Source organism: Boleophthalmus pectinirostris, unplaced genomic scaffold, assembly GCF_026225935.1.
Source record: "Boleophthalmus pectinirostris isolate CB_2022bp ecotype Guang Dong unplaced genomic scaffold, ASM2622593v1 HiC_scaffold_19, whole genome shotgun sequence".
NCBI classification, from domain to species: Eukaryota; Metazoa; Chordata; class Actinopteri; order Gobiiformes; family Gobiidae; genus Boleophthalmus; species Boleophthalmus pectinirostris.
The window spans coordinates 16,470,639-16,497,476 of record NW_026571140.1 but is presented as its reverse complement, the minus strand read 5'-3'; the positions used below and the strand labels follow the sequence as shown (position 1 = coordinate 16,497,476).

The 26,838-nt window shown below is 38.3% G+C and overlaps 2 protein-coding genes across 4 annotated transcripts in view; one reads left to right on the top strand and one right to left on the bottom strand.

The window, feature by feature from the left end:
* Positions 1 to 397: 397 nt before the first annotated feature.
* sv2ba (synaptic vesicle glycoprotein 2Ba) lies at positions 398 to 25,895 on the bottom strand. The gene is made up of 13 exons (XM_020941641.2): positions 25,691 to 25,895; positions 7,920 to 8,582; positions 4,683 to 4,863; positions 4,191 to 4,342; positions 3,926 to 4,059; positions 3,475 to 3,564; positions 2,455 to 2,568; positions 2,291 to 2,379; positions 2,059 to 2,223; positions 1,861 to 1,994; positions 1,544 to 1,744; positions 1,306 to 1,465; positions 398 to 1,215 (listed from the first exon to the last, which is right to left on the bottom strand). The coding sequence occupies exons 2-13, from the start codon at positions 8,413 to 8,415 to the stop codon at positions 1,032 to 1,034; spliced, it is 2,100 nt and encodes a 699-aa protein (XP_020797300.1). The 5' UTR covers positions 8,416 to 8,582; positions 25,691 to 25,895; the 3' UTR covers positions 398 to 1,031.
* Positions 17,347 to 26,838, top strand: part of LOC110175342 (A-kinase anchor protein 13) — a 64,739-nt gene continuing 55,247 nt past the window's right edge. For 2 of the 3 annotated variants that reach the window (XM_055154248.1, XM_055154246.1), the window contains exon 1: positions 17,347 to 17,571. The gene's annotated coding sequence lies outside the window, so the exon portion shown is untranslated. Of the gene's footprint in view, positions 17,572 to 21,669; positions 21,781 to 26,838 lie in introns of those variants that run through there. The other variant, XM_055154247.1, reaches the window with a different exon arrangement.

Sequence of the window (26,838 nt, the reverse complement as noted above, 5' to 3'; positions counted from 1 at the left end):
GTACCAGCAGCACTTGCTCACACTTGTGTGCTGCCATGTTTTTACAAGCTCCCAGCTCCCCTCCAGCTCTGTGCTCCAGCATGGGTACAGTCATGTAACATGCACACACATACTAGTAAGTAAAATACTACTCTTTTAGTACTTTTCTGAAGAGAAAGGGAACAGCAGCATGGAATGAAAACTGTTCTAACGAAACACAGTTACATTTATTCATTATGACAACACAAAAACAAAACAAAATATGAATTATTCTACACATGTGTTGCAAATGCACAGTGCAATACTATTCCCACTAATTCAATATTCTAATGTATGACAAAATTCATAATTTTGTAAACAGTTACATGTAGGGACTTTTATTTTCCAAAGACATTTGCAGATGTGTACTGTTGTTTTAGTTTTCAAAAATAGGAAGACCTCATCTGAGTTCAAGTTAATATTGAAAAACAGCTAGTATACAGTACAAGCACATTTCTATGATTACCATACAGTACTTAAAACAGGCGTACAACCATACACTCCTTACGCAATCATGGCCAAATATTATCTTCCTCAAACAGTTTAAGATTTAACCAAACAACAAAAAGAGAATCATATCAAAACATCTAATTAATTATTTTAGAAAAATATATGTTTGTCACATTATGTCATGGCAAAGATGAGGCCTTGAGATTGTCAAACACAATGTGAAGTCCAAGGCAGGATTACAAGCCCATCCTGGTTCAGCAAGGACTACACGACCTTTATGCACAGACATTGTTTCCAATTTCTCATTCACATAGCAACAAAAACTAGTGTATGGGACAGACTAACACCATGTTATATACAGTAAGTTTGGGGAGCAAAAGAAAGTCAGCCTGAGGAGCTCATGGCAGAACAGAAAGCATCCACAGGTCCATGTAGGCAACCAGACAGGCTTTGACAAATTCAAAAATATATCTTTCTTATACCTTCAATACTCTCCTACTACATATAGTAGAGTATAGTGTTTTGGACCTAGACACTGCACCAGTTGGCTTTTCATGAGTATTCTAAGAGAGGATTTTCTCCCTGGTTTCAGGCAGTTTCAGAGCCAGCAGACCACCACAGACAAGAGCAGAGAAGGCCATGAAGATGGGAATGATCTTGGTGACACCGATGAATGCTGCAAAGATGAAGCTGGCTACGATGGCTGCAAACTTACAGATACCATTCAGGATACCAAAAGCTGTTCCTCTGGAAAAACAAAACAAAACAACGGTAACGTCATTGTACACCTAGTGTTCTGTTTATATTGTAATAGCTTTAACGCAAACAGAAGAGTACCTTTTTGCAGAGGGGTACAGCTCTACAGAAATGACCTCTAGTCCATTCCATGCTGCTACACTGGCTCCATAGAACAGACACTGCCAACATATTACAGCACCCTGACTGAAGCTGAGCAGCAGAAGGAAGGTGCAGGCTGAAGATGCCAGCATAGAACCACCTACACACAAACACATGGAGTATGAGCTGATAGCATTGTACAGATGTTATTGTTAACCTTCCCCTAGGCTCCTCTCACCTATTATTCGAATCCGTCCTATCTTGTCCATGAACAGGGCTGATATGATGTTGCCAGGCAACACCGCTAAGCTTCCCAGGAAGCTGACCAAATAGATGACAATGTCATTCTCCTCCTGAAAGTTGAGATGACAGCCTTTCTTTGGATGGAGAAAAGTTGTGTTCTCCATTCGACAGTCTTTAAATTTCTCCTGCCATAGGTCTGAAAACAAGACAAAAAGACTTGTTGAAAAGCAATATGGCATTTCAGGAAACTGGGCTGGAATCAGTGCATTGGAAGTACATTTAAAGCCTCATCAGATTTCTATGATGTAATACCTGTGTTGTAGAACACTGTGTTTTTAATGGTGCAATTTTCAAAGAAAGTGTTTGTTGACTTGATGTCCTCGAAGTAGCAGTTCTCAAACAGAGAGTCCTCAAACTTCACAGATTTAATTTCAATGTTTGCAAACCTAAATAATAAAGACAATTATAAGTATTTTAAAAATGCAACATAATATTTCTCTTCAAACGTACTTGTCATGAATGTACTCCCCTTCCCGGTGCAGTTGATTAACTAAAGAGAAGTTGAAGTGGAAACGTTCTACTCGCTCTCTGTGAAAGACCTTCACTTTGGACTCGTACTCCTCATACTGCATGTATTTGATCATATCAGGGAACCACACACCAAGGCCATGGTAGCTTTACACAAAACACACATTGTCAAACACACAAGTCAAATGGAGTTATCAAACAGATTGATAGATACCTGAAAGCCAAACAGAACCACACGATGACCAAGAAGAGGCCCTGCAGTCTGAGCTCAGGGGCAGACAGAGACATGATGTTTGCCATCACCTAACCAAGAAAAAAAAAGTTCTGTATGAAAAGGTTTCAGTAACATCAATATTATGCATGTGTGCTGATCCAAACCTGCTGTAGCATGGTCATGTGCCGCACAGACCAGCGTTGGAAGGCTGTCCCTGTGTCACTCTGAATCTCAATGAACTCATCCTCCTGAGTCTGAGGAGTCTTGATGTTAGTCACCTTTAAATGGAAAAGTACTTTATTTACTTAACATAACATGTTTTTACATTTTCTGGCTGGTACTTAAAATTTCCTCTTGGGTAGATATATACTTGTTACTGTGAGGAAATAGGAAGCTTAAATAAACGGTCAACAGTTTCACTCCACAAAACACATAACATTACAATTATTTTACTATTAAAAAAATAGTCACATAAGTTTGTTGTCCCTTTCATTTTTGAATGATAGGATAATTGTGCTATTATTATTGTGCTATCACATCAGTTCTTAAAATACTTCCAACAATGGAATACTTCTTTGTAGCACAGACAGACTTGAATAGAGAAGAAATTCCTCAGTTTGTTGCAGACATTCAGAGTCTCCTAGCTACTTGAATTATTTCTACAACACTAATAGTTGCAAGATGTAGGCATCTTTAAATTTGTAATTTTTGGAATTGTTTCATCTATGAATTATTCAGTAGAAAAACTACAGCATACACATGAAAGCACTATCCTTGGTCACTGCACTCCCACAGCTCATCATAGCAGTGAGCTTGCGGGTGTAATAGTATCAGAGCAGACCTGAATAGAAGGCAGTAATTCATATGATTAATTTTGCCGACTGCAACATGTCAAAACGCCTGCTGTGAAAAATACCTGTTGTGTGTGCCATGGCACAGCTGAATGACCAGTGCTATCATTAGTGCTAATAGTGGCACACTGGGCCTCTCTGCTTTGATAAGTCAAAGTGTCCACTGTGGGCTATGCAGCATCTATCAAAAACATAGACTAACATTTAGACTTCTATGCTCCCTTTTGCACTCTAGGATTGTTACTTATCATCAATATTGTTATAACACAGCTGCAGATGTGTTGTTATTTTGTACGAAGCATGTTTGAGTTCAAAGCAGGTACAATAACTCACAGTGAAGACTCGCTCAGGCTCTCCCTTCGCTTTCCAGTTAGTGTCGTGAACTTGACGCAGAATCATCCATGCCTCATCATGCCGAGCATTCTGCACACATGTAGCATTATTATTATTACATATTTATATGGTGAACATGAACCCAAATAGACTTCTTTTCAGTTATGGGTATGATATTTATTGAGTAAGTGATATAGATGTGGCGTAACTCTCTGTTATAACAGGCAAACACAATACCACATGTGGTTACAGCCTTGACAATGTGAAACATGGGTGGGTGGTGTTCTGGTAGAGCCTTAACAGCTCCCTGCTACTTTACACAGCAGTGGGGTGACACTGAGGAGGCTGATGACTCAACAGGTTTAACCAAATCAACTGGATATTATTATATAAAATGGTGTGCTGTGTTTATGCACTGTTTAAGAATTCACATGTGATGTGTGTTTCTGACCTCCAGGAGGAACCGGGGGCTCTCTGGCATGAAGACCACTCCGACGAGAGCAGCCAGAGCAGGGAACAGACACACCAGGATGAACAAGCGCCAACTATGCATCTGGAACTCTGAGCCGATGGCAAATCCCCAACCTGTTTCAAGTAAAATCTATTTACATTTGGCCTAACTCAAACATTCATAAAACAACAGTAGTCACTACCACTACACTACAACAGAATATTACACATGCACCCTTTGGTGGAGCTTACAGTCTGTGCATTACCATAGTGAGGGATGATGCCCCAAGCAGTGAATGAAGCATACAAGCCGCCCAGCATCCAGAACATGCAGAGCCAGCTCAGATGTTCTCCACGCTTGTCCATCTGAAGGAACTCAGTGAAGTAGGTGTACACAATGGGAATGGAGCCTCCAATGCTGCAGGAGTAACAATATTTTACAGTTTACATATGTTGAAGTTTTCAAATGCATTGTACATATATGTACAATCAATGGCATTTTTGTTTCTAAAAAGGTCAGACTCAACATATCTGATTATAGTTTGTAGGTTGCTCTTTCTATGTTAAATTAAATACTTAAAAAAAAACATATAAGTTTTATGTTAATAATATTGTATTTTTTTTTACCACTGTTAACCATCCTTTTAGTATTTATTTTTTGGTAATTCCTTACTCTGCATAGTCTTCCTTTTCAGATATCAGAGAATTGACCTTTGAACTTAGGATATGCAATGTAATGTAAGATGCTGGTATCTTACCCAAAACCTGAGCAAAACCTGAAGAAGAGGAAGAAGCCATAGCCCTGAGCGAAACATGAGAGGAAGGAGAAGACCAAGTCGATGGACAGAACGTAGATCAGACACTTTCTCCTTCCCATTTTGTCACATAGACCTCCCCACACAAGTGCTCCGACCATCATGGCCACATAAACCAGGAGACCTGTACACAAAGGGTTTTTATCATTTCTTACTGGGTTGACATTTTTCTCCACAAGATGGCTCCATTTACTCTTGTATGGACCTGCATGTGAACAGTGTGCTTGTATAAGTAAGATAATTTTGAAAAAAAAAAAAAAAACAGAGAGTAGATTTAAATTTTAATTTTAAGGGGGAAATATTATTATTATTAACCATTTAAGAACCCTTATGTTTTGCATTTGATTGTATTTAATTATGACCCTCTTCTTTTTCCTACACTCATATAAGCATGTGCAACAAGATAATCCTGAAAATAGATTTGAGTTTGTGCCTTTTATGCAGGGAATCTATCCAAATCTGTGTGTTGTCCACCCCTGACCACCCATACCTCCAGCCTCCTGCCTGTTTTTACTACACACAGCCCTAATTACGGTGAGGCTAAGCAGCTTAACAGCACGTGGAGCCATAGTGTGCAGTGCACCTTCCCTGTGGATTACCAGACGGTCTAAGGGCTGCGCTGATGGTGACACACACGGCAAGCTGTACCTCTCTGACCCATTCAACAGCAGCAGCACAGGGACGTTCAGGCCCATGTGTCACTTCATAGTGGTTGCTCAGGGCTATATGCGTATTCCGTAGATATTGTATTGTACGCACATTGACAGGTTGACAGAGTGGCCTTGCAATTGGAAACATGGTAGAGGCCTAGAATCAAGCCCTGCAGCAAAATGCAGTTGTGATTACACAAGTGTCCTTGGGCACAGAAAAGACAGGAGGAGAGAGGAGAGTTTTTAGCTACAGGCTACATTACCTACATAAAACCGCAAACAATAGCTTTCTGATTGTGTGAAATATAATTCTATGTCCCACCAGGGGTTCACCACAACAAATCATCCTGATTTGCATATTCATTTGGCATTGGGTTTTATAGCATATTGAGTTTATAGTATAAACCCAATCTGGTCAATCAGCGCGTACCAGATGCCCTATCTTAGTCAACTTTTGTGTTGCTAGAATGTTGTTATTTTAAAGGTTACAAAGATATTTGTATGAATGTTTAAAATTACACAGAATACTTTAAAATGCACAGAAACAATGTGAAGATGTTCTTAATCAAGGGTAATTACTGGAGCTTCATTGGCAAACTAAATCTTTAGCCACAGCTAAATGGGTCATTTCGTGAACATTAGTGAAACAAGTTCTCTTCAATTTCAACAAAACAATCTCTTTATAATACTTTCTCTTTTTACTAGAGGTTGAGAAGTAGTGCCCAACATTGTGAGTAACCTTGAGCATCATATATATTCCTTAACAGGCCAATGTGGTGAACAATGCATGAATGTGAATGGAAAAGGATCATTCTCTACATCTACTTCATATTCTCCGCCACTGATCAGAGGCTCCACGCAAACAGACGCCGATTTCATTTTCACTGGGGCCTTCCTCCCCCCTGCTCCCACAACCTGTCAGAGGCCTCGAGCGTATCTGACAGCCCTGCACTGAGCTCTGCGGGCTGCCGGAGCTCCCTGACGGCTGCAACATGCTGCACATTAGCCCTGGTAACACACGCTGAATGCAATCACCACTGGCTTCTTCATCAATCCCTGGCAACGCCCTTGTCCCACGGGCCTGTTGTTAAGATGAAATAATGATGCACAATCCGCCTCATCTCCTGCTGCTGCACACATGAAACTACATGGGGGAGATAGTAATACTGAATTGTAATGGGCATTCGTAGAGTGAAAACCAGGCATTTCAAGGTACATTTCCCTTTAAGTGAAATCTATGCAGCATACATATTTTGCTGATATTTTTAGTGCCTTGGTTCCGAAGTGAAATTTAGGAAGTAGTGGTGGATATGTCATGTACAGTCTTGGTGTTAATGTAGTATAATAACTACTGAAATATCTTTTAAAGATTTTACATTTTAAGGATGTGCAATAAAATTATATTCTAAGACTAAGATAAGACATATACCTTCATTATACTTTCTGAAAGGAGGATTTAACCAAGCAACATGTCAACTATCAAAAGAAGCTACATTTATCTCTTAAAGGTACACTGTGCAACTTTTCAGATGGAGAGTTTACCTTTGTCCTTATGCTATGGAAATTTTATTGCTTTTCCACAGTATGGCAGAAAATCTATCTTATATCTTTGCATTGTGATCAAAAAGGAATGTTGATCAGGGCTGCGTTTTTTTTGTTTTTTTTTAAAGATTTGTATGCCATTTACTCATTAGTTTTATTTAATGGCCTACTAAATCTTAAAACAAAAGTGAAATTATACAATCACAGAGTGTATTGGCTCAAACTTAGTAACACTTTGTTGCTAATTGATCCCATTGGCCAGAGGCAGTGGTCTGAAACCTTGCACCATCACAAGCCAATTCTGCCCCAGCCAAGCACAGTAGCGAATCATTTTACTGATGAGTTCCTCCTGTCCGTAAAAATTTCTGCTCTTCAACAGATGAATGCCATTTGCAAGCCTAGTAAGTTTTTTGGTTAGTAATATTAGAATTTGGATATGATCATGTTTGGACTGCAATGAACAATTTCAATCTATAAGCCTGCAGGGTCCCACATAAACTAGAGGGCATACATTTCAGGGTTCACGTTTCTTGTACAGGGTCCATCTTGCTTGTCTCCATGGAGATGACATTGCTTTGCTTGGAATGTTTCACAGTATGGTATTAAAGCTTTATCTTATCTCTATGGAGACAAGCATCACCAGGCAAGGTTACAAGTCAGATACTGAAAGGTGGGCCCGCTCGCTGTGTCAATGTATGTTAAAGTAGGTCAAGTACATTTTTAGTAATAAAAAAACGGAATATTCTCTCTTTTCATTGACAGATACAGTGAAAGCAAGCAAGACACAGTCAACAGAGTGAAGCAGATGATAATAACCTAAGGCAGATTCAAATTTGTGCTGCACGAGGTGAACCACAAAGGTAAACCAAAAAATGTGTATTAATTTTTTATTATTTCGTGTATTCTTAATTTAATTTAATTTTTCCCTTGTATGTCAAAACTAAAACAAATCAAATACAAATTATGTATTGTTTTTATCTCCACTTACCTAGCAGTCCTTTGTCAGCGTTGGATATACACATGTCCTTCTCAGCACTTGGCATGACGAAGCCCACCACAAAGCCATCCACCCCATCTGCCATCAGAGCTAGTCCCAGGACAACAAACAGCATCCACTGGAAGCGCCCGTGTCCACAATCCTCCATGATGCTCTCATACTGTTCTGGCAGGTTCTCCTCCTCCACCTCCTCCTGCTGAGCTGCCAGACGGGCTTTCCTCCGGGCCTCTATCCTGGCTGCCCTCCTGGCCTCCTTGATCTCATCAGGGTGTGGGATGCCCTGGTACTCTCCCTCGTACATCTGGTCATCCTCGTCTGCACCCTCCGTGGCATCACTCCTTGCATCCTCCTCTTGAGGTGGGTAGTCCGTCTGGTAGGGGTAGCCATCCGGGCCGCTGCCACCACCTTCTTGTTGTGTATAGGTGTATTCTCCCCCTCCACTCTCTGTGTATTGCTGGTTGACGTTGTTTTGATATGGGTCTTCCATAGTTCAAGGCAGTTCTCAGGGGAGCAGTGACTTGCAGTTTACTGAAGAAAGTTGTCAGCTATAATGGCATAATCGTCCCCAAGAAGTTTGAATTTAGTGCAGGGCAGCAATTACAGGCCTATGGACTGTCCTACCTTCCTTGACAGGCAGCGAGATGCATGCTGTACCTGTAATACAATAAAGATGAGTTTATTTGTTGGCAGAACTGCAGAGTGGAATGTACAGATTGCCATGCGACAGATACCTGTGGGACATGTTGTAACCTGCTAAATGGTGTCACACTCTACATTCCCCTATGGGTTCTTGTAAGTTTATATTAGCAAAACACAGATGGAGAACTCTTGACCATTGGCTAAACAATCACAGCTAAATGAAGACATTTTGAACTATACTTTGTAGCAAGTCCTATTGTGTTAGCCTATTACCATAATATTAGCATTGTTTGTTACATTTGTCAGGAGAATATGGACCCTTCCAAAATACTTGTACATTGTATATGCACTCTTAATTATTGTCACTTTTTTAGGAAATATTTTTTCAGAAAAGTCCAAAATTTTTATGCTCTAATATATCTAGGTTTCGTTATTGTGGATAGCCTTCCTGTAACTCTTCCAAAACCTAATTTGGCCAGGTTTTGCAGTGAGATATTTTTGAAAACCTCTAATCTGAGTATGTCATTTAAAAATAAGAACAGATAGAACTTCCTAGTCTTGCTTTCAGCCTGTGTCCTTACACACAGATAATCTTGTTGTCTCCACACTCACATGCACTGGCGCCATTTTGATCTGTTACATAGTGAATAGCTTCCTCATTCAGAATCTCCAGTGATTTTAAAAAATTCAATCTGCACATCTTTTTAAATAATAATACTGGACTAGGTTTTCCAATTTATGTAAGTTTTTGAACCTGAAATGAATATATGCCTTTCTTTCATATTAAATCCACTCTTATAACAACCAAAGCTTCAGGATTTTGTACTCTAACAGACACAGTGGTTGGATTTGATTTGATAGAAAAAAAAAGAAAATCTAAAAAGCACTTTTTTCTTTGTTGTCGCATGTGTTATTCTTGTTTGTAACCTGAATGTCCAATATTTTAATCCAGATTAGAACGTCAGATTTATTTATTTATTTTTCATTTTGTCCTTGTTGCCTTATGCTATTGTTGGATGATGAAAGTCATGGAGGTGGCCCTAAGGATTATGGAAGGAAATTACATCACTTCATAGTGCATACATTTTTGGAACTTTTCTGGCATATTATATTTTTTGCAACATTATTGATATTTGTATATATCTTGTTCTGTGCTTGTCGCTGTTATTAAGGTCAGCTATTAAGGAGATATGTATTTAGTGAACAGAGGTTGTGTTAAGGTCATTTTCTGATCCAGCAGTTATACTAATGCAGCTGCTGCTTACATAATAGTAGACGCATCGCACCCCCCATGTGCCTCATCATTTCTTTTTATAAATGAATGCATCCATTAGGAAAGTTCAAACATCAAATCAGGCTTAGTCTTTATAGTATACATCATCAATGCATGTGTTCAAAAGTCAAACTGCTCACTTTGAATCTCAAAAAAATCAATGCATGTCAGAGGTCTAACTAGAAGCGGCAAAGTAATTTAGCCTACAAAAAAGCCATTTCAATTTCATCTAGTGACCTTTTAGCATTAAGACCATTCATTAGTTTGACTGTTGTCTTTACCAGCTATCTCAGTTTGGCACAAACTATAGAGGCTGTGTGTTGTGCTATTGTTATGTTAATAGCACACAGAAAAGAGCTGCTAAATATGCAAACACAGTATACTGCCTGGAGTAAATGACCTTTTGGAAGTATACTTCATTTGGATTCAATGAATTTTTAAATGTACATTTTTGGACATAAATTGCAGAGTGTTGTTACAGTTTTGTATTTTTCAGGTCTTCTTGGATTAACTGAAGTTTTAAACATGTTTTTCAAGTACATCCATTCAAAACGTAGATGCAGAACAAAATCAGAAATAAGGCTTTAGCTTAGGCTGACAAAAGATGGTAATAAGGTTCGGTTAAATCTCAAACATTCATTTATAAAGGATGTATTATTCTAAGCATTAATAATTGAAATTCCATTGCAGCCTTAAAAAGATATCAAATATCTGTATGTTCCATTGTACAGGTTAGTGTAGGTTGTATTTCACCACAGCTGTCAAAGCAATAAGGTCATTTTAACCTGAGCTCGTTTATGGCCTAAAGAGGTCAAAGGACAAACCTGTGTGTTTTCTGGAATAGAGTTCTGTTTACTAAACCTTTCAAGGGTTTATTAGAAAGTTACATACTTTAATAAGTAATTATGTTGGCCTTCTTTGTAAATGAATCGATTACTAAAACTAAACTAACAGAAAACTGTCACAAAAATTGAAATGTCGAAGAATTTTTTGCTCACATCACACATAACAGTGAATGATTGTAAAATATTTTGACATAGTACACAGAAACCTGTTGACTGAATCTGAAAGCTTCAGTTGGCTGAAATAGACTTCTATTATGATTAATGGGCTATTACATTGCTGAAACAGGATCTATGTAATTGTTGACATAGCAAAAATTAAACAATTGGAAATAGTTTGTCACTTCGTGTTCCTAGCAAAATATCAGATCAAATGCACAATGTTGATTAAATTTCAAATTAACAAGATTCCTTACCAGACTTGGCATTCCCTTTGCACAAAAAAAAGTATGTTAAAATAGCTGAAGTCCGAGCAGGAGTAGTCTACATGTCAGTTTATCCCAAGGCCGGGCAGTAGCCAAGGCTGGGGGATTAGGATCCAACCTCACGATCCCCCCCCACACCACCACCCCTCCCTCATAGGCTCAGTATGCTCATCCCAACAGGAAACTCCCCAGATCCAACCCCCACACTGCACATCTATTGGTACGGCCCAGTCTACTACACACTTTAATACCTCTGATGAGGAATGAAAACCAAAACTTCACTGCCCTCAACATAAGGTCAAAGGTCACAATAGAAGACTGCAGCCCTATTTTTTATTTATTTTTTTAAAAGTTTTTTTCAGGTTACATGGATGCTTGTTGTCAATGAGACTTGTACTGTATTTGGTTACAACTCATTGTTGAGAGAATTCACAGTATTATATTCTATATCCATACCAGTGTTGTTGGCTGTGGCCTTACCACTGTTAATACTTGTGTGTAAACTCTATAGGCTACTGTAGCTTTTTATGTTTTTATTATCTTTAGCCAAGAATGAATAATCAACATAGTTTTATCAACCAATAACCAACTTTATCTGAGATTTAATATCAGGCCAGTGGTCTGATACATTCATTATTAACTGCAAATCAATGAAACTCTTATTTTAATGCCCTTGACAATCTCATTGAACAGCTACAGTAGCATCCGAAGCCAACTTGAAGTTCTAAAATGAGTGTAAAAGTGTTCTCTTGACTTGAACTAAATTGGCACATTTGTGGGTGTGGAGGAGAGCAGATGTGATTATGGATGTGTCTGAGTGGCACCTTCAGCTGGAGATGGTAATCATATAGCACTCCCACCACACATATCATTTCTGTGCTTTATATACACAGTATAAGGCTCTTGTGGGATGGACATCTCTCAAAGCACAGCACTCACTGCTGCATTAAATGTAGGATCACTGACACACATTTACACAACTGTATAATTATACTCTGCATGCTACAGTAAGTATATCAGTCCAAAGGGTGACATCTTTACTAAGGAATGCTACTTAAAGACCAATGTCATTTGAAAGTATGATTTATAAACATGTATTTACTTAAAATAGCTGAAGTAGTTGTAATTGTAGTAGAAATAGAAGAGTCACATTTGTAAATAGTTGTAATAAAAATATAATTTAATAACATTAAAGATATTTTATCATATTAGATCATAACTTTTTACTCTTTCTTTGAAAGAAAATATATTCCACTCTATAGGATTAGGAAATAACATTTTCCATTCATCGCCAGTGTCATGTCAGTCTACCGAGTTCTCCACCCGTTTTACCCCAGGACGTGGTACATCCCGCTATGGGACATCATTATTGAGAGTAGATGTCTTGCATAGAGGCAAAGCTCTCTAATCCCAATGCCAGATAATTCAGTGCAAAGAGGATTAGCTCCACCCCAGCAGAGCCATTGGCTAAATTTAGCCCCCTTGCTCTGTGTCTTCACCAGTCTGCATTTAACCTCTCTTTAAGCCCCGCCCAGCAGCTTCTTCCCCCATGCTTCCAGGCACAGCGTTCAGTGCTGTCCACCAATCAAAACTCTTCCTCATTATTATGTCATCATGACGTTCAGAATGGTTTGCAATAAAATAATCCAGAAATGATGCCCTATCATTGGAGCCCCTTTAAAAAGATGGCAGTGTCACAAAGACTGCTTTGCTTTGATGAGGAGCTGTCCTCAGAGGGAGATGAAATGTTTGCGTGCTAATACACCATTCTGGGGCATGTCTCAAAGCTTCAGCCTTTGGTTCACGTAGCAGGATTACAGCTAATGGTGTGTGGAGCCCTGTCCCAGGAGGAGAGGCACAGGCGGCTGCACACAGACATATCATGCAACCCAGAAAATGAACGGCTGCTAGGGGACTATTCAAGAAAAAGTGATAGACCCACTGTTTCTACTTATCTGACTTCAAACAGCCTTAAACTACTCTGAAACAGTAACTCTTTATCCCTGAGTCAAGTAAACACGTAAAATATAGCAAAGTATACTCTGACATACATTACAACTCTGGTAAAATGTATATGATTTCCTCCTTTATATCTAATGATCTCCAGTGTTTTCTGATTGGAGCTTGTGTTTATTTGGGGTTTTACCTGAATTTGTCTTCCCTGATCCTATATGTGAGTGATGTAAGTAAACAAGGGAGAACACAACAAAGCCCCACTACATTAGTTACTGCTTATAGTTTTGTTAAATTTTCAGTGTATAAATTCTTACTTTGACAGTTAAGAAAATCTGAAGATGATGAAAAAATACTTCCATTATAAATACTGCAGGTAAAAAATGTAATCCATTTGTTATTTCAACCAAAGCTCGAGCAATGCAATCTGACTATAAAGTTAATTTAATTTTCATTTTATTTCATCTTATTCCAAGGATATACAATATAATTAGATTACAAGTTAGAGCCACTGTTGTAATATCTTTACATAGGCCTCCTCAGTGAGATGAAATCAGAAATGCTGAGCCGGCAACAACAATAGCAGCTCTCTGTTTATTTCCCAGTAGAGCCTCTCCTCACTTCTCTTTATACTGCCTCTGTGCCTGGGCTGCTCCTGTTTGCTCGTAATTACAGATAGGAGATCTGAGGGAGTTAATCTACAGAGCTTTACTGAATGGAGGTGGAGTGAGAAAGTGTGTAGGAGACAGCCCTGGTCCAACCTTCCCAAATGTTGTCATCTGATTGAACAAAACAGTGCAGGCTAAATCACCTGATGTGCTGTCTGATGGCACGGGAAACGGCATGTGTGAAAATACAAACAATATGTTGCGCTCATATGACATTACAACATTTTACTATGTCTGTCACTTCAAATTCAGATAGAGACTTAAATGGTACCAGTTGCTGTTTAAGGGTAAATATGTCTTTAACTGCTCTTCAGGAAACAAAAACTAGTATAAAGTCTTCTCAGTACAAACACACAAAAGTGAAATTATTTATAGTAGCTTCAGAAAGTGGCATCGTTATTCAACCCCAAAGACGTGCTTGTTGTCAGTTGAAAGGACTTAAAGTGAATCTCTCATAGCATGCTTTAGGCCTCTGTCAATTACGATAATCAAATTTTGGAATGTGTACACAACTTGTTAGTGAATTCTGACAAAAAATTGATCACTAGAACTAACTTCTTTGTTAGTATCGCTCCTTGTGATATTGGATCAAATCACAATTAAATATGCAAATAGTTGAATACAACCTATTGGCAAAAACACACAAAAAACATTGATTTCTTGGCAGTGATTTGCATTCTACACAGACAGTAATCCTAACTGATGGGATCACCTGAACTTACAGAGAGGAAGAACCACACATGAGGACACCTAGTGGACACACAGGATATGTGAATTACTAGCCTGTTAATTACACTATTTATACATATTATGCTAGTCCTTTATATAAAATTCTGTGTATATACACACACACACACATTTGTTATCTTATGACCACCCAATTATTGTGATGCATGGTTGCCATAATGCTTTGTATATAGGCTTATTGCATGAAAAATATGATCCACGTTACAAACTGAGGCTCCACTCTGTAATCAAAAGGATGTGTAGCTGTCAAGAGAAATCTATAGAAGGATGAAGTAGTGCAGAAAATAGTCATTTTACACCTGACAGAAAATCACTTGTGAATACGTCTCAGACTGGACGTCTAGGCCATATAGTTTGATGATTATTGAAATAAACAACACAATACTCCTCATAGTAACAGGTGCCACAGTGAAAATACATGGGTTATTTTAAGAGGGTTGGAGACAGTTTGGCTGTAGGAAGTGAAATATAAAAGCACTGAATCAATATTCATGGGTTTCAGCTTCCTATATATAAATAGATAATATTTTGAGGACTCTTCAAAGACATAATATTTAGTTTTGAATTACTAATTGATACGGTAACTAAATGGTGCTGCATTTTCTGATTAATTAACCCATTAATATGTCAGTATATGCCAGAATTAGATTTTTGACTTTTTATATTCTTTATTTCAGGCTGAAATCTCCAGCTCTGATTGAAAAAAGTAAGCTGTACAGAACGTTCAAAACCTAGATGAACTGTTGATAGTTGGACTAAGGCTCTTTTCACTGAATCATGGGACAAATTGTATGCACTACTCCGATCCACTTCAGCCCAATGATACGCCTCCTGCTCCCTTCTCTACAAACTTGTGTGTTTTTGTCTCCCTGTCCAAGTGTTTACTCTGGCTGGACCTCTTTTTTCTTCTCTAGCGCTATCTCTTCCATCCACTTCCATCCTGCAAGTCCTCCAGCTTAACAAAACCTCCTTTTAGGACAGCACAAAGGCAGCTATGTCCTTCTTTGTGTCATGCTTGTTTCCCTGTCTCGCCTATGTTCTGGCAGTCAGCAACTCGCGCCTGCTTGCACATTCTCCACACACCACCCCTCTACTCCTCCTTCTCCTACTTCTTGTCCAGACTGCAATAATAATGTGTCTAAGTGCAGCTCAGCATGGCACTCAATGGGGACTCTTTTCTATACCACCTGCCATTTATCTAACCCAGGGCTGGTTTACAGGTGGATAGATAGACAAAGCTCATGGCTCAGATGTTTGAAGAGGTGGAGAGAAGGCCATGTTGCCTGCTGGGCCCCCTAAGCAACCATTCTCTGCTACATTTTCACATACTGCAATAGTAACCCAATACCTGGTGCGTTGTTGGTAGGAGTCTATGCATGAGGGAGCCTTAAGAACACTTACAAAGTTTGCTGTATATAACATATGTTTGTTCCACCTACAGCTTTACAGACTGCAGGCTCGTTCAAAAATCCAGCCAAGATTGATTTGCTTTTTTTAATCACAGACATTTTGTCCATACTTCCTTTTCTTTTCTAAATCTCCAGCAGCTGTTTTTTGTTTGCTCTAAAGATCATTTGTGAGATTAACGATGCTTTGCACCATCCTCAAGTGGAGAAATTTTTACTTACAATTCTATTTTTTGCTTCATAGCCTTATTTATCAGGCTTAATGTAAACCTCGATAGTGTGCTTACTGTAGATAAAGGCATTTCTTTAGAGAATTCTGGATATTTATTGTGTTTTTCCCATTTGAGCAAGAGGCATTTATTTAGAGAAAGGCTGCACACTGTATTGTAATTCATCCATAATGCTTTTGTCACAGCTAAAACCATAACAGGGATTGTGTTGTGCTCAGAAAGAGAGGAGTGAGACAAACACAAGCTATAATGGTGGCTTTAAATGTAACCTTCAGAAATATTACCCTTGATAGAACTGTCTGCCTGTACCCGCTGTCAATTTGTAGAGCAAATGGGCAAAGAAAGAGGGTTTTGTGTTGCATGGATGTGAACAGTTATTACTACTTTGTGTCTAGCCTGTCCACAGCCCTGCCTCAAACCCCCCGGGGCCATCCGCCTGTTGGTTGCACTGATTTTATCTGTAAATGTGAACTCAAAAGCTCACAGCAACACTTTTCAAAGGACTACAAAATGAAAACTACAAAGGACTACACAGTACATGGGTTTTAAGAGAAATGTTTATGTGTAGTGTTCTCTAACTTTGTTATATTTTTAAAAAGTTAAATACCTATGTATTCTTTGCAGCAAGGTTTTATTACACCTATACACATGCAGGATATATTTACCTTTTTACTTTCATAATGTGTTTATTACAAAATTATTTATTTCTTTTGAAAACTTTATTTTCAAAGTTGTTCTCCCATTAGTAACTTCATATTTCACACAGCTAAATACTGTAGTGGTTGGTCTAAGATGCAATGTCCAGTTGAACCACCAGAGAGCAGTTGAGGGCAGCTGTTTTTTTTTTTTTTTTTTTTCTTTCAAATAAGCTAAGCAGGGGATCATGCGGTCTATGATCAAAACTACAGTGAGAACCTGTAGCCACTATCAACTTAATGAGAAGTTGAAGGAACATGTAAGGAAAATGCTCATAATATACACGTACGCCCCTAGTATAGTCTATTGCCCTATTAGAAAAAATAAGCTTTCTGTAATTACAGGATACATTCAAGAATTCTCTACAGCCATGAACATCCACACTGCTCACTGGAACTTTTTTTATTTTCTTTTTTAAATAATTTATAACAGAAAAGTTCCCCCGGAAGCATGATACTGAACTCTTTACAGAAGCCAAATGTAAATGGGGCTCATAATAGCCCTCTTGCACGCTCCGCCCACACTGAGTTGTCCTGGGAAACACTAACAACTGTAAGAAAGTGCAGCCACTCTCTGCGTCTCTGCGGGCATAGCTCTGGGACGGAACAGAAAAGCGCACTGGCGGCCACACATTACGCGCAACCAACACTGCGGAACTTTGTACAAGAACTGCGAAGATAACCGAATCCCATTCATTGGGAGGATTATTATTATGTGCCCAAAAGCCGCTACTTCATGCTGAGCGTCATCTGTCGCCGCTTGAGGTAAGGACAGGATCTTTCACACTACAGGGGCCTATATTAACATTATAGTTGGACTGAAAGGGCGTTTACGTGCAACTATAAAAGTAACTTGAACCAAAAAGTTGTGTAATAGCGCATTCAGGCTGTTTTACGTGTTGCTTGGTAGCCATGACATCCTCATTGAAGTCATTGGCCGTGTGGGAGCTTCTCATGTTTCTGTGAACACAGCGAGAGCGAGGGAGGACAATGTGGTGTGATAGAAATGTAACAGGATACAAAAGAGACTCGATTGTAGCCTGATCCACTGTGTATCATTCAGAGGAAGAAGAATACAAATGGCAAAGTACGTTATCGTGAGCTCTGCAATGATTTGGTAAAAACAGGACTAAAAAGGCCAATGCACTGATGTGACGTGATGGTTTACTTAATAGGCCTAAGTAAGTTACTGTGGATTTAACACCAAAAAGTTTTATTTTTAATTAAAAAAAAGTTCATGTGTACATTGACACCTCCCTATATTAATATTAATATTGGCCTATTCATTGGGACACATGAGGACCAGATAGAGCAGTGCTCAGTAGCATCAGCTGACCTCACCACATGCTTCATTTACATGAGTGGGAGGGTCTGCTCACATGTAGGCTTTAAACAGTAGCCCACTAATTCATTTACACTCGCTTGACATCACCCATTTGAACTTTTAAATGGGCAGAGACTTGCAGTAAACACTACTACTTACTGGTTTCCTGCTTTAACACACCCTGTATCTTTTGGGAAACATGTGTCTTAATTTCAGGTCTTAGATTTCAATGTTCAACAATCAAACAAAAGTTACGATCATGTTACATTTCTATTAGGCCAATTGGTGCATCATAGTCCTATCTGTGTTATTTAACCTAAATCCCCACCATGTGAGATGATGGACAAAAAATAGGCTGTAATGAAGAAATAATGTTAGTGGTTTTTTTTTTGTTTTTTTTTTTAATTAAGCATCACTATGAAACTTTGAAAAAACATGCACCATTACTGTGAGGTATGTCTCCCCTTGGAATGATTCACAGAATCGGTCTATCTCCATGGAGTCATACTGGTGACATGCCCACCACCTGGTGCTTTTTAAAGTAATATTTTACTCTTTTTGTCACTAATTACTTTTTCATAAGTTAAATCTTAAATTATAAATAATTTTTTGCTAACTCTTTCACATTTAGTTTAAAAGGGCTTGGGTTTTCCTGACCAATAACTTGCGAAAACCTTGACAAAAACTCAAGTGCCACTGTGTCGGATGAGCTGAAAGGATTTAAGGATTTGAACCATGTTTTATTGGTTTCCCGTCAAAGAAATGGCCTTTATCTGTTGTTGGGGCAGGTGGATGACAAATACTCGACACGGTTGAAATCACAGCCTTCACAATAATGTCTTGACCCCTGTGATTGTCTGCCCCCAAACTGCTTTTGTCACGGGCACATATCCGGCAGGCCTGACGTCAGGTAACCAATCACCTTGCCGCTTCTCAGCGTAAAGATTTTGGCTTGTTAAACTTGCACAGTTTATTTGTGTGAGCATCAGTAATGAGTTCCTTAGGTCAGCAGTGAATGACTAATAAGGAAGATGTGACTTTAGGTATTAAAGAAAACTTATTGTGCTTGTGTCTGTTATATAGTTATAATCTATGACATCCATGGATCATTATGTTATAAGTTGGACATTTTAAATCACAATATTGATCTAAAATTACTTAATAAAAAAAACGCGTCGAAAACTGTGGTATCCGATGGGATCTGATGTGGCCATAAATGTCATGACAACAAAGATCTGTAACGTCATTGCCAAATCCTATGAATAGCTGCACATCATGCTAGTGAGCCACAGTTTTTTTTTTCACTTGTACCAAAATGACTATACTATGCTGAAGAATCCTATGCGTGTCACAGATTAAGAAAATACAACTGGAGAACAGAATACAGAGCAGAGGGTGTATGCTGGTGGTGGTCAAAACGGGGGTTGATTGGCAAAATGTCATCTTGAAAATCAGTTATTAAATATTGCTTAAACATGCACGAATCACTCCAAATACAACTTTGGGTGAGTAAATGGTGTTTGGTTAAAAGCTTTGAAAAGTAAATTTTGCATAATAGGTCTGCTTTAATGGCCTGTATAAGAAAAGCAGGGTAGAAGTCAGATTGTGCATACGCCTATGAGACAACATAGGTGTGTTTTATTCAATTTCTTAGTTTGATAATGTTTAACTTTTATGTACTGGTAGTATGAACTCTGACTTCACCTTCAGTGTCTGAACTGTGCAAGGAAGTTTACATTTCAAGTGCAGAGGTTAAAGATGAGAAAATACTGATCTGTTCTGAAAAAAACAAAAGCACCGTTGCAAAAAATGTAAAAGCTCAATACTTACTAATGTAGAAGGATAACTTAGAGTTAGAAGCAGGCAGATTATTGAATTCATTTGTGAGTTTTGAACATATGCAAAATTTGAACATTGAGTTTATTGTTTAGTAAAAATAGCTTCAAAAAGCACTGATTTAAAAAAAAAAAAAAAAAAAAAAAAACACCAATTAATCTATGTACTTTTGGAGGAAATTGTACAGTTGTTTTACATTTTTAAACTTCAACTAAAAGACATAAAGACATTTTTTCACGGTTTGGACTAATATTGTTAACACTCCTAAAAAAATACTCTGTCTGTATCACCCAGCCCTACTTAGAATAAATTATATTGTACTCATATGGAGTTTTGGGACTGCAAACAGACTTACACTAGTAAACATCCTGCCACAACACAGTTTTTTTTTATTCCGGAGACTATCAGTAGGGGCTCCCACTAAACAAAAGCTTATTAGAGCGCTGCTGTGTCTCTTCCAGCTGAGACTTCCTTGTGTGCCAGTTCGAGCTAGAAATATGTATTTAGTTCCAGTACAAGAGACAAATGAAAGAGGATTGGTCCCCCTTTTGGAGTGCCTGTAAATTACCACGAGGATTCCGCTGGCTCCAAGCTCAGCCCAGTCAATTTCTCAACTTCACAAACCCCGTAATTTAATGATGATCGAGGATGCACGCACTGTCAACCTTGTAATTACTCTGTATCTACTGTAGAATGGCAGCATTAGAGGATAACTTACAGGTAGCACATCTTGGTGTTTTGCTGTTTATAGTTTTTTATATGTTCCTGGATGATACCACATTCCCTGCTGTTATCTTCCATAAAACCGAGAGTTAGTTTTTGTTAAGCTAGGAATCACTGGAATCCCCACAGCACGCCAAAGAGCAAATGCACTAGTTGTTCCAAAACAGGCCATAGCTGTTGCATTGTGTGGTTTGTGGTGTCTTATAACTTCTGGGTTGTTGAGGACACGCTTTATGTTAGCTTTGCCAGTTGTAATGAAAACATGACTTTCGAAAACTTACTGGTGTTTCTATGCTCTATGGCTGAAGGAGTTACACTTATAGGGATGAGAAACAGAATTGTCACAAGCATTTTTCAGTTAGTATGAGTAATATTGTGTTGTATAATCATTGTTAGAATTAGATATTTAGTTTTATTCTGTCAAGCCAAATGTGTTTATTTTGATCTCAGGCAGATAACAAAATTTTGTAAAAATTGTATAATGTCATTACAAGCTCAGAGGAATTTCTGCTTGGAACAGTCCAAAGAGTCAGTGTTCAGTAGTTATCAATAGTTATCATTATCAGTATTTTATTTGTCACTGTGAATAGGAAATAGCTGTACTAGAATAATATAGTAATACCTAAGACATAGTAGTTTTAACCATTTACTATGTCAGTGCATTTATACAAGTGTTCACAGCAGTTTTATTGTTGCTATTATAGTTACAGAATAGCTTGTGATAAAAATTTTGAATTTGCTGATATTGTGATGACATAGGTATGCTTACCTGTGCAGTGTGACAAAATTCTAATATGGCATTAAAGCTAGAGCCAAAAGTGTATTTTGAATAAGAAAGAGATACAGGAGCCACCTGATGTGTGGCCCTAAGCTCCGCCCATTTTCTGACATCAGCCTTTGATCTGTCTGCTGTGTGTGTTAGCACAGGGCCATATTTAGCTGAGTGTAATCAGTGTACTGAGCGCTCACATGCCCGCTGCTTAGGATACCTGCCTATGTAAACACACCTGCCTTTTCTGATGCGCTCAAAATGAACTTAATGTGCACCTGAAGCATTCTGCACCCAGCCGCCGCCTGCCAACTCACTGCGGGTAAGCTTCCTCCTGTCGCTTTCATGTGAGCCTTACTAGCACAAACTCAAATCAAGTGTTTTTTGGGAAAGTATAAACACTACATCAAGATCGATAGTTTAGTGTGCATTTCTTTGTTGTTATTTATTTTTTTTTATTTTGCTGTTTGTCTTTTGGATAACTCCCAGGGCAAAGTCTGACTGATGCACCTGCAATGTGTTGCAATGTCTGCCTTACTGATAAGCTCCATGGTTTTAATAACAACCTGTGGGCCCATGTGAATCCACAGTTAAAATTACATTCAAATGGAGCTGGGTTGAAAAGCCAAACTGTTTATCTGTGATGACCTACATATCATGATCTGCCTACTGCTACTGTTAGCTTTATTTTTATTTCCCCTTTTAGTAGACGTTGCAACAATTGTACTTCCCCGAGTGCTGACAGTGTGGATAAATTAAAGAGAAATCACCATAGAAACAAAACTATGTCACCTTGTGAGTAATTCTTTAAAAAGTTAAGGGCCCCACAGAGGTCATCAATACAGGGAAACAGATAGAGTGTCATGCATTTTTATGGCTAATTTAGAGTTTCTTATTGACTTGCTTGACATGACTTAACTTCAGTGACTTACTAACTGGCATTCTTTCTTTGAGTGTGGTAAATGAAACATTCAATACCTATACTGACAGTTTGACACTGAAAGCCATAAGAAACTGGAATACAGTATTTTATGTAACTGAACTATGAACACTGCCATTGCAGCACAATATTACTGCAAGTGTTAACCTCAAATCCTTTCACTCTTTTTCTTATGGGCTTCTCTAGAAGACTAGCTTTGCTTTAGTCTTCATTTAAATGATGTTTTTTTTTTCTAAATCATATGGTCCAGCGAGTTACTGTGGAAACATGCCAATGAAGTTTCTTATTGATTTTCTTGTCTTGGCAGTGTGCTGAGTATAAGGTGAGCTCCACATCACTTTTACTGCTGTTATCTTTCAGACTTTTGTCTTAAAGTGAATAGTGTCCTGCTGATTTTGCAGTTCAGTTGTAGAGCAAGGTTGGAGCCATATATGAAGTGTTTGCAGTGTAATATTTTTTCCTGTTAAGACAGTTATATTTACCCCAATGTAACACTCATGTCTGGCCATTTTTGCATAGGAATTGAATTGGGGTCACATTAAAGATTTACTGTCTTAAAAAAAACAGAACTATATCATTTTAAATGGTTGCTTCTCACTTAACTTATGCATTCTAGACTTCCTAATTATTCACCACAATGAGTTTATAATCCACTTTTCACAACTTTCATTCACCAGAGCATAGTTTTGCCCTCACATTAAAGCCAACAACAACTAACACACTTCCTGATGAAGATGGGACAATAAAACACTTTATCATTAGATGCAGTCACACACAGCAGAACTATTTTGATTAAGAGCTGCTTATACAGAATATCTACATTGGAGCAAGACAAAGTTTGCTTAAATGCATGAAAAAATTGGGTTTTGCTAAAAAGTTCAACTGAACTAAAACTAAAAACTAAAAAGTTGCTATTTTGGTCGTTACATAACTAAGACAAAAAAAAAAAAAAAAAAAAAAAAAAAAACATCCATAAAGAGGCTCCATGTTCCATGTTTTGGTGCTATGGAAATAGAGTAGACGTGGGCATCAGAGCTGGGGCGGAGCACTGATCAAGGCTGCAGCACTGATTATAGGCTGGGCCCCTGCTTGTGTGCCCCGCAATAAGATAATGCTATCTGGGCGCACAGGTATTTGGTTTCAGTGGAGAGGGTAATAACTGTCACCAAACACTGAGCAGAGCTTTCATCCCCCGGCCTGCTGTTGTCGGCCAGTGCTGCTGCACAGAAGAGGCTTTTGTGTGAGGGGGTGAGCTCGTGTCACCACTAGGGCCTCATATCTGCCTGTAGAGACAATAGCAAGGTCTGATTAAATCAAACAGCCGTGACTATCTAAATGGTTGTCAACATGCTGTGTCCGAGTTACTGTGGTGACGTGGTTTTGTAGCTAGCCCTGACTAATTTAGCAGTGACTTGGAGAAGAGGATGATAAACTGCAAAAGGGAACGCTAGAGCCCGCATGTACTTTGCTCTCTCTGGGATGTTCAGCTGGGGGTGAACTGCATGCTGTAGACTTTGCTTAGTAACTAGTGGTCACTGAGGAATGGGGATGGAGGTTTACACTGAATGGGGTTAAACAAATGTCTGGGTTAAACATCAAACCATATTGAGCCTCATGGAGTGATACCAGCAGCAACAGTAACTGATTTTATTGGAGTTTTACTATTATATTGTTATATTATTATTAATAATATAACAACCAGAAACCATCCACTTCCCAGAAAAAAATCAATCTCATTCCCATTTCCCACCATTTTATATGAGTTTTATTTGTATGCGATATAAAATTATGGATGATAGCAAGAGGGCAATTTGGCAAATTGCCATGTGACATTTACAGGGCAAGCATTATCAGAGTATTGCCTTCAATTTAAAATGTAGTAGAAAACAAACATATGTGTTGAATGTGTATGTTTAGTCTTCATTCTATTCATTTTGCACTGATTTAGCCTTATGACCCAGTTTTGATCTGAAGTCTGGAATTACGCTCGTGATGTATGAGGAAATATAAAGTCACTAAATATAAAACCTGCATGGTCTGCTCATTGAGCTGTTGTGGTGAACAATCATTCCTTCTAACTATAGCTTATCCAGATAACAGAGAATCCACTGGTGACCACTTTTAAGATGATGGGTTAAGTAAACTCAAATAAGTAAATAGAAAATGTAACATGGGTTTTTGCCATATTGTCTCATTGTGTGCAGAGGTGAGATACACAGTTTCTGCACCACCCCCTAGAACAGTTTCTTTTGTTAGGCTCTGGTTTGGTGTTGGGTGACACCTCTGCAGTCTGAATTATATCAGCTATCCTTTCAGTGATCTGTATAAGGAAGCAGGCTTGAGAAACTCATGTCCAAAATTGAAAATTTTTGTTTAATGTGTAACCACTTAAACAGTTCCTCAAATTGCATCACATAAAAAGTTAAATAGGATAAATTATTTGTTGCAGCTTTTAAGCAGTGATCTCAAAGTCTTTACTTTTTATGTTGAGATGTTTATTTACTCTTTTTGTCTTGAATATGACCTTATGAAATCTGTTGGAATGTAAAACACTTGCACAATGATAGTCCCTTGTTAAATATAGCCAGTCTGAACTTTATTTCCTATGCAGATGCCAGTTTCTTGATAAGATTAGTAGAAAGCTATTCACCAAAGTGCGCTGTGATAATGGCCTTGTAAATGACTCAAATGACAGTACTATGCTGTAATGGGCACGTACATTTTGGTAAAAGGCAACAGGTCAGATGCTACCAGATTTGAAATGTCTCACAGTCACAGTTTGTTTGCCATTCCACATTTAGACTTTGACTAGGTAATAGCTGGACCTTTATGTCACTGAGCAATAGCAAAACCCTGACCTCCATTCATTTTAGGAGTTTGACAAGATGTGGCCTTTGAATAGGACTCAGGTGGTGTTGCAGGAAATCTAAAGGAGTGGTAATAACAAAGCAGATAGTGTGAGTGCCATAGACTCACAATTCTACTTAGCATTTTATACTATCATGCCATGTTAACTCTGAGAAATATTTGAAGAGTTCTTCCCAGAGCTATGCAAACGTGCACTTTGCTCATATGCCATATTTTTTTTTAATTTTTTAATTTTTATTTTTTTAATATTGTATTGAGCTGTACACAGCTTAATAGAGTATGGCTGCAACTAACCATCGACCATTTTCTTAATGTTGATTAGTGGTTGGATCTGAAAAGGCCAGTGAATATGAGTTTTACTAAATTAGACCCAGGTAAAGCTCAAGTTAAAGTAAAAAAAACAAACAAAAACAAACTTACTTACTTTGAGTTGGTGAGTCATAAAACCTCCTTCCTCCGCACCATGATTTGCAGTCTGTGTTTGATGTACTCACCCACTGCTCCACAGGTTTCATCTGTTTCTTACTTGTAACGTTTTCCCATGATTGCTCATAAACATATCGTAAGCTACAGCTTTCAAACTCTCTCTAGTGAAATAAAAGAGACAACAACAAACATTTGCTTTGCTGATTTAGTGTCTCTTAGGTAGTGGCTGGCAATGCTTGGTATCTTTATATTGTGTTTACCTAAAGTTCTTCCTCTGAAAAGTCACACTTGAATGTAATTGGTTAAATTCATCTGCCACTCACTGCGAGCATAACAGAGGCTGACCGATTATGATGATTACACCCAAGTAACATTGTCATAAGGATCAGATCATTGTGTTTACTGATGCATGTTAAACTAAGGAGCTTATTGGTCATCTATCATTTTGAACAAAATCTCATTTCTCTCATCTCAGACTGACAGTTTAGTGCTTTACTAATTGATTCTACAGACACACCCAAAGTTTCCAGTCCTCTGATTTTTTCTTTCTTTTGTCTTTGTAAGTGACCATATTTGTTTTGATACAGAAGGAGCATGTGTGCCCCTTATTCGCTAATTCTCCTGTCAATCACGGCTATCTGAACTCTGTAACTAATGATCAAACTCACATCTTTGTTAAGTATTGGAGAAGCAGGTATTCTGGATCCCAGGCAAATTTTGTATAGTCCAAGCAGCATCTGACTATTTGGTTTTGTGCAATTATGTGAACATCAACTCCTCCTATCATCTTCTCATGGTGATGGTGTCATAACTACCTTAATGTTTCTTAACCCTCTTGCACACACATTAAGTGTGTACAAATCAGACCATCTCAATAACATGCTGTGCAAATACCCCATTGCACAGTCAGGCTATTATGGTAATCTTTATTGGCAGCAGGTTAGCCATAGATGGATTAATCTGTTTTTACGTCTTCTATTGAAAAGAGTCCCAGGCCCAGGAGAGGAATCGTAGTACAACTGCTAAATGCTTATATTGGGAAACCCTCACCCGATGAGTGTGAAGTGAGTACAAGACAGCCAGATTAATGAGTTGTGAAGCTAATCCTGTTCATCCCTCCATTCACGCTGCCGTCACATGGCTGAT

Excerpts from the sequence above, each read along its gene's own strand:
- sv2ba (XM_020941641.2), bottom strand. The coding sequence starts at position 8,415 with ATGGAAGACCCATATCAAAACAACGTCAACCAGCAATACACAGAGAGT. Across the intron at positions 4,343-4,682 it reads AGGTTTTGCTCAGGTTTTGG|CATTGGAGGCTCCATTCCCA; the intron begins GTAAGATACCAG and ends TTACTCCTGCAG. Across the intron at positions 2,569-3,474 it reads AGCCTGAGCGAGTCTTCACT|GTGACTAACATCAAGACTCC; the intron begins GTGAGTTATTGT and ends TTCCATTTAAAG.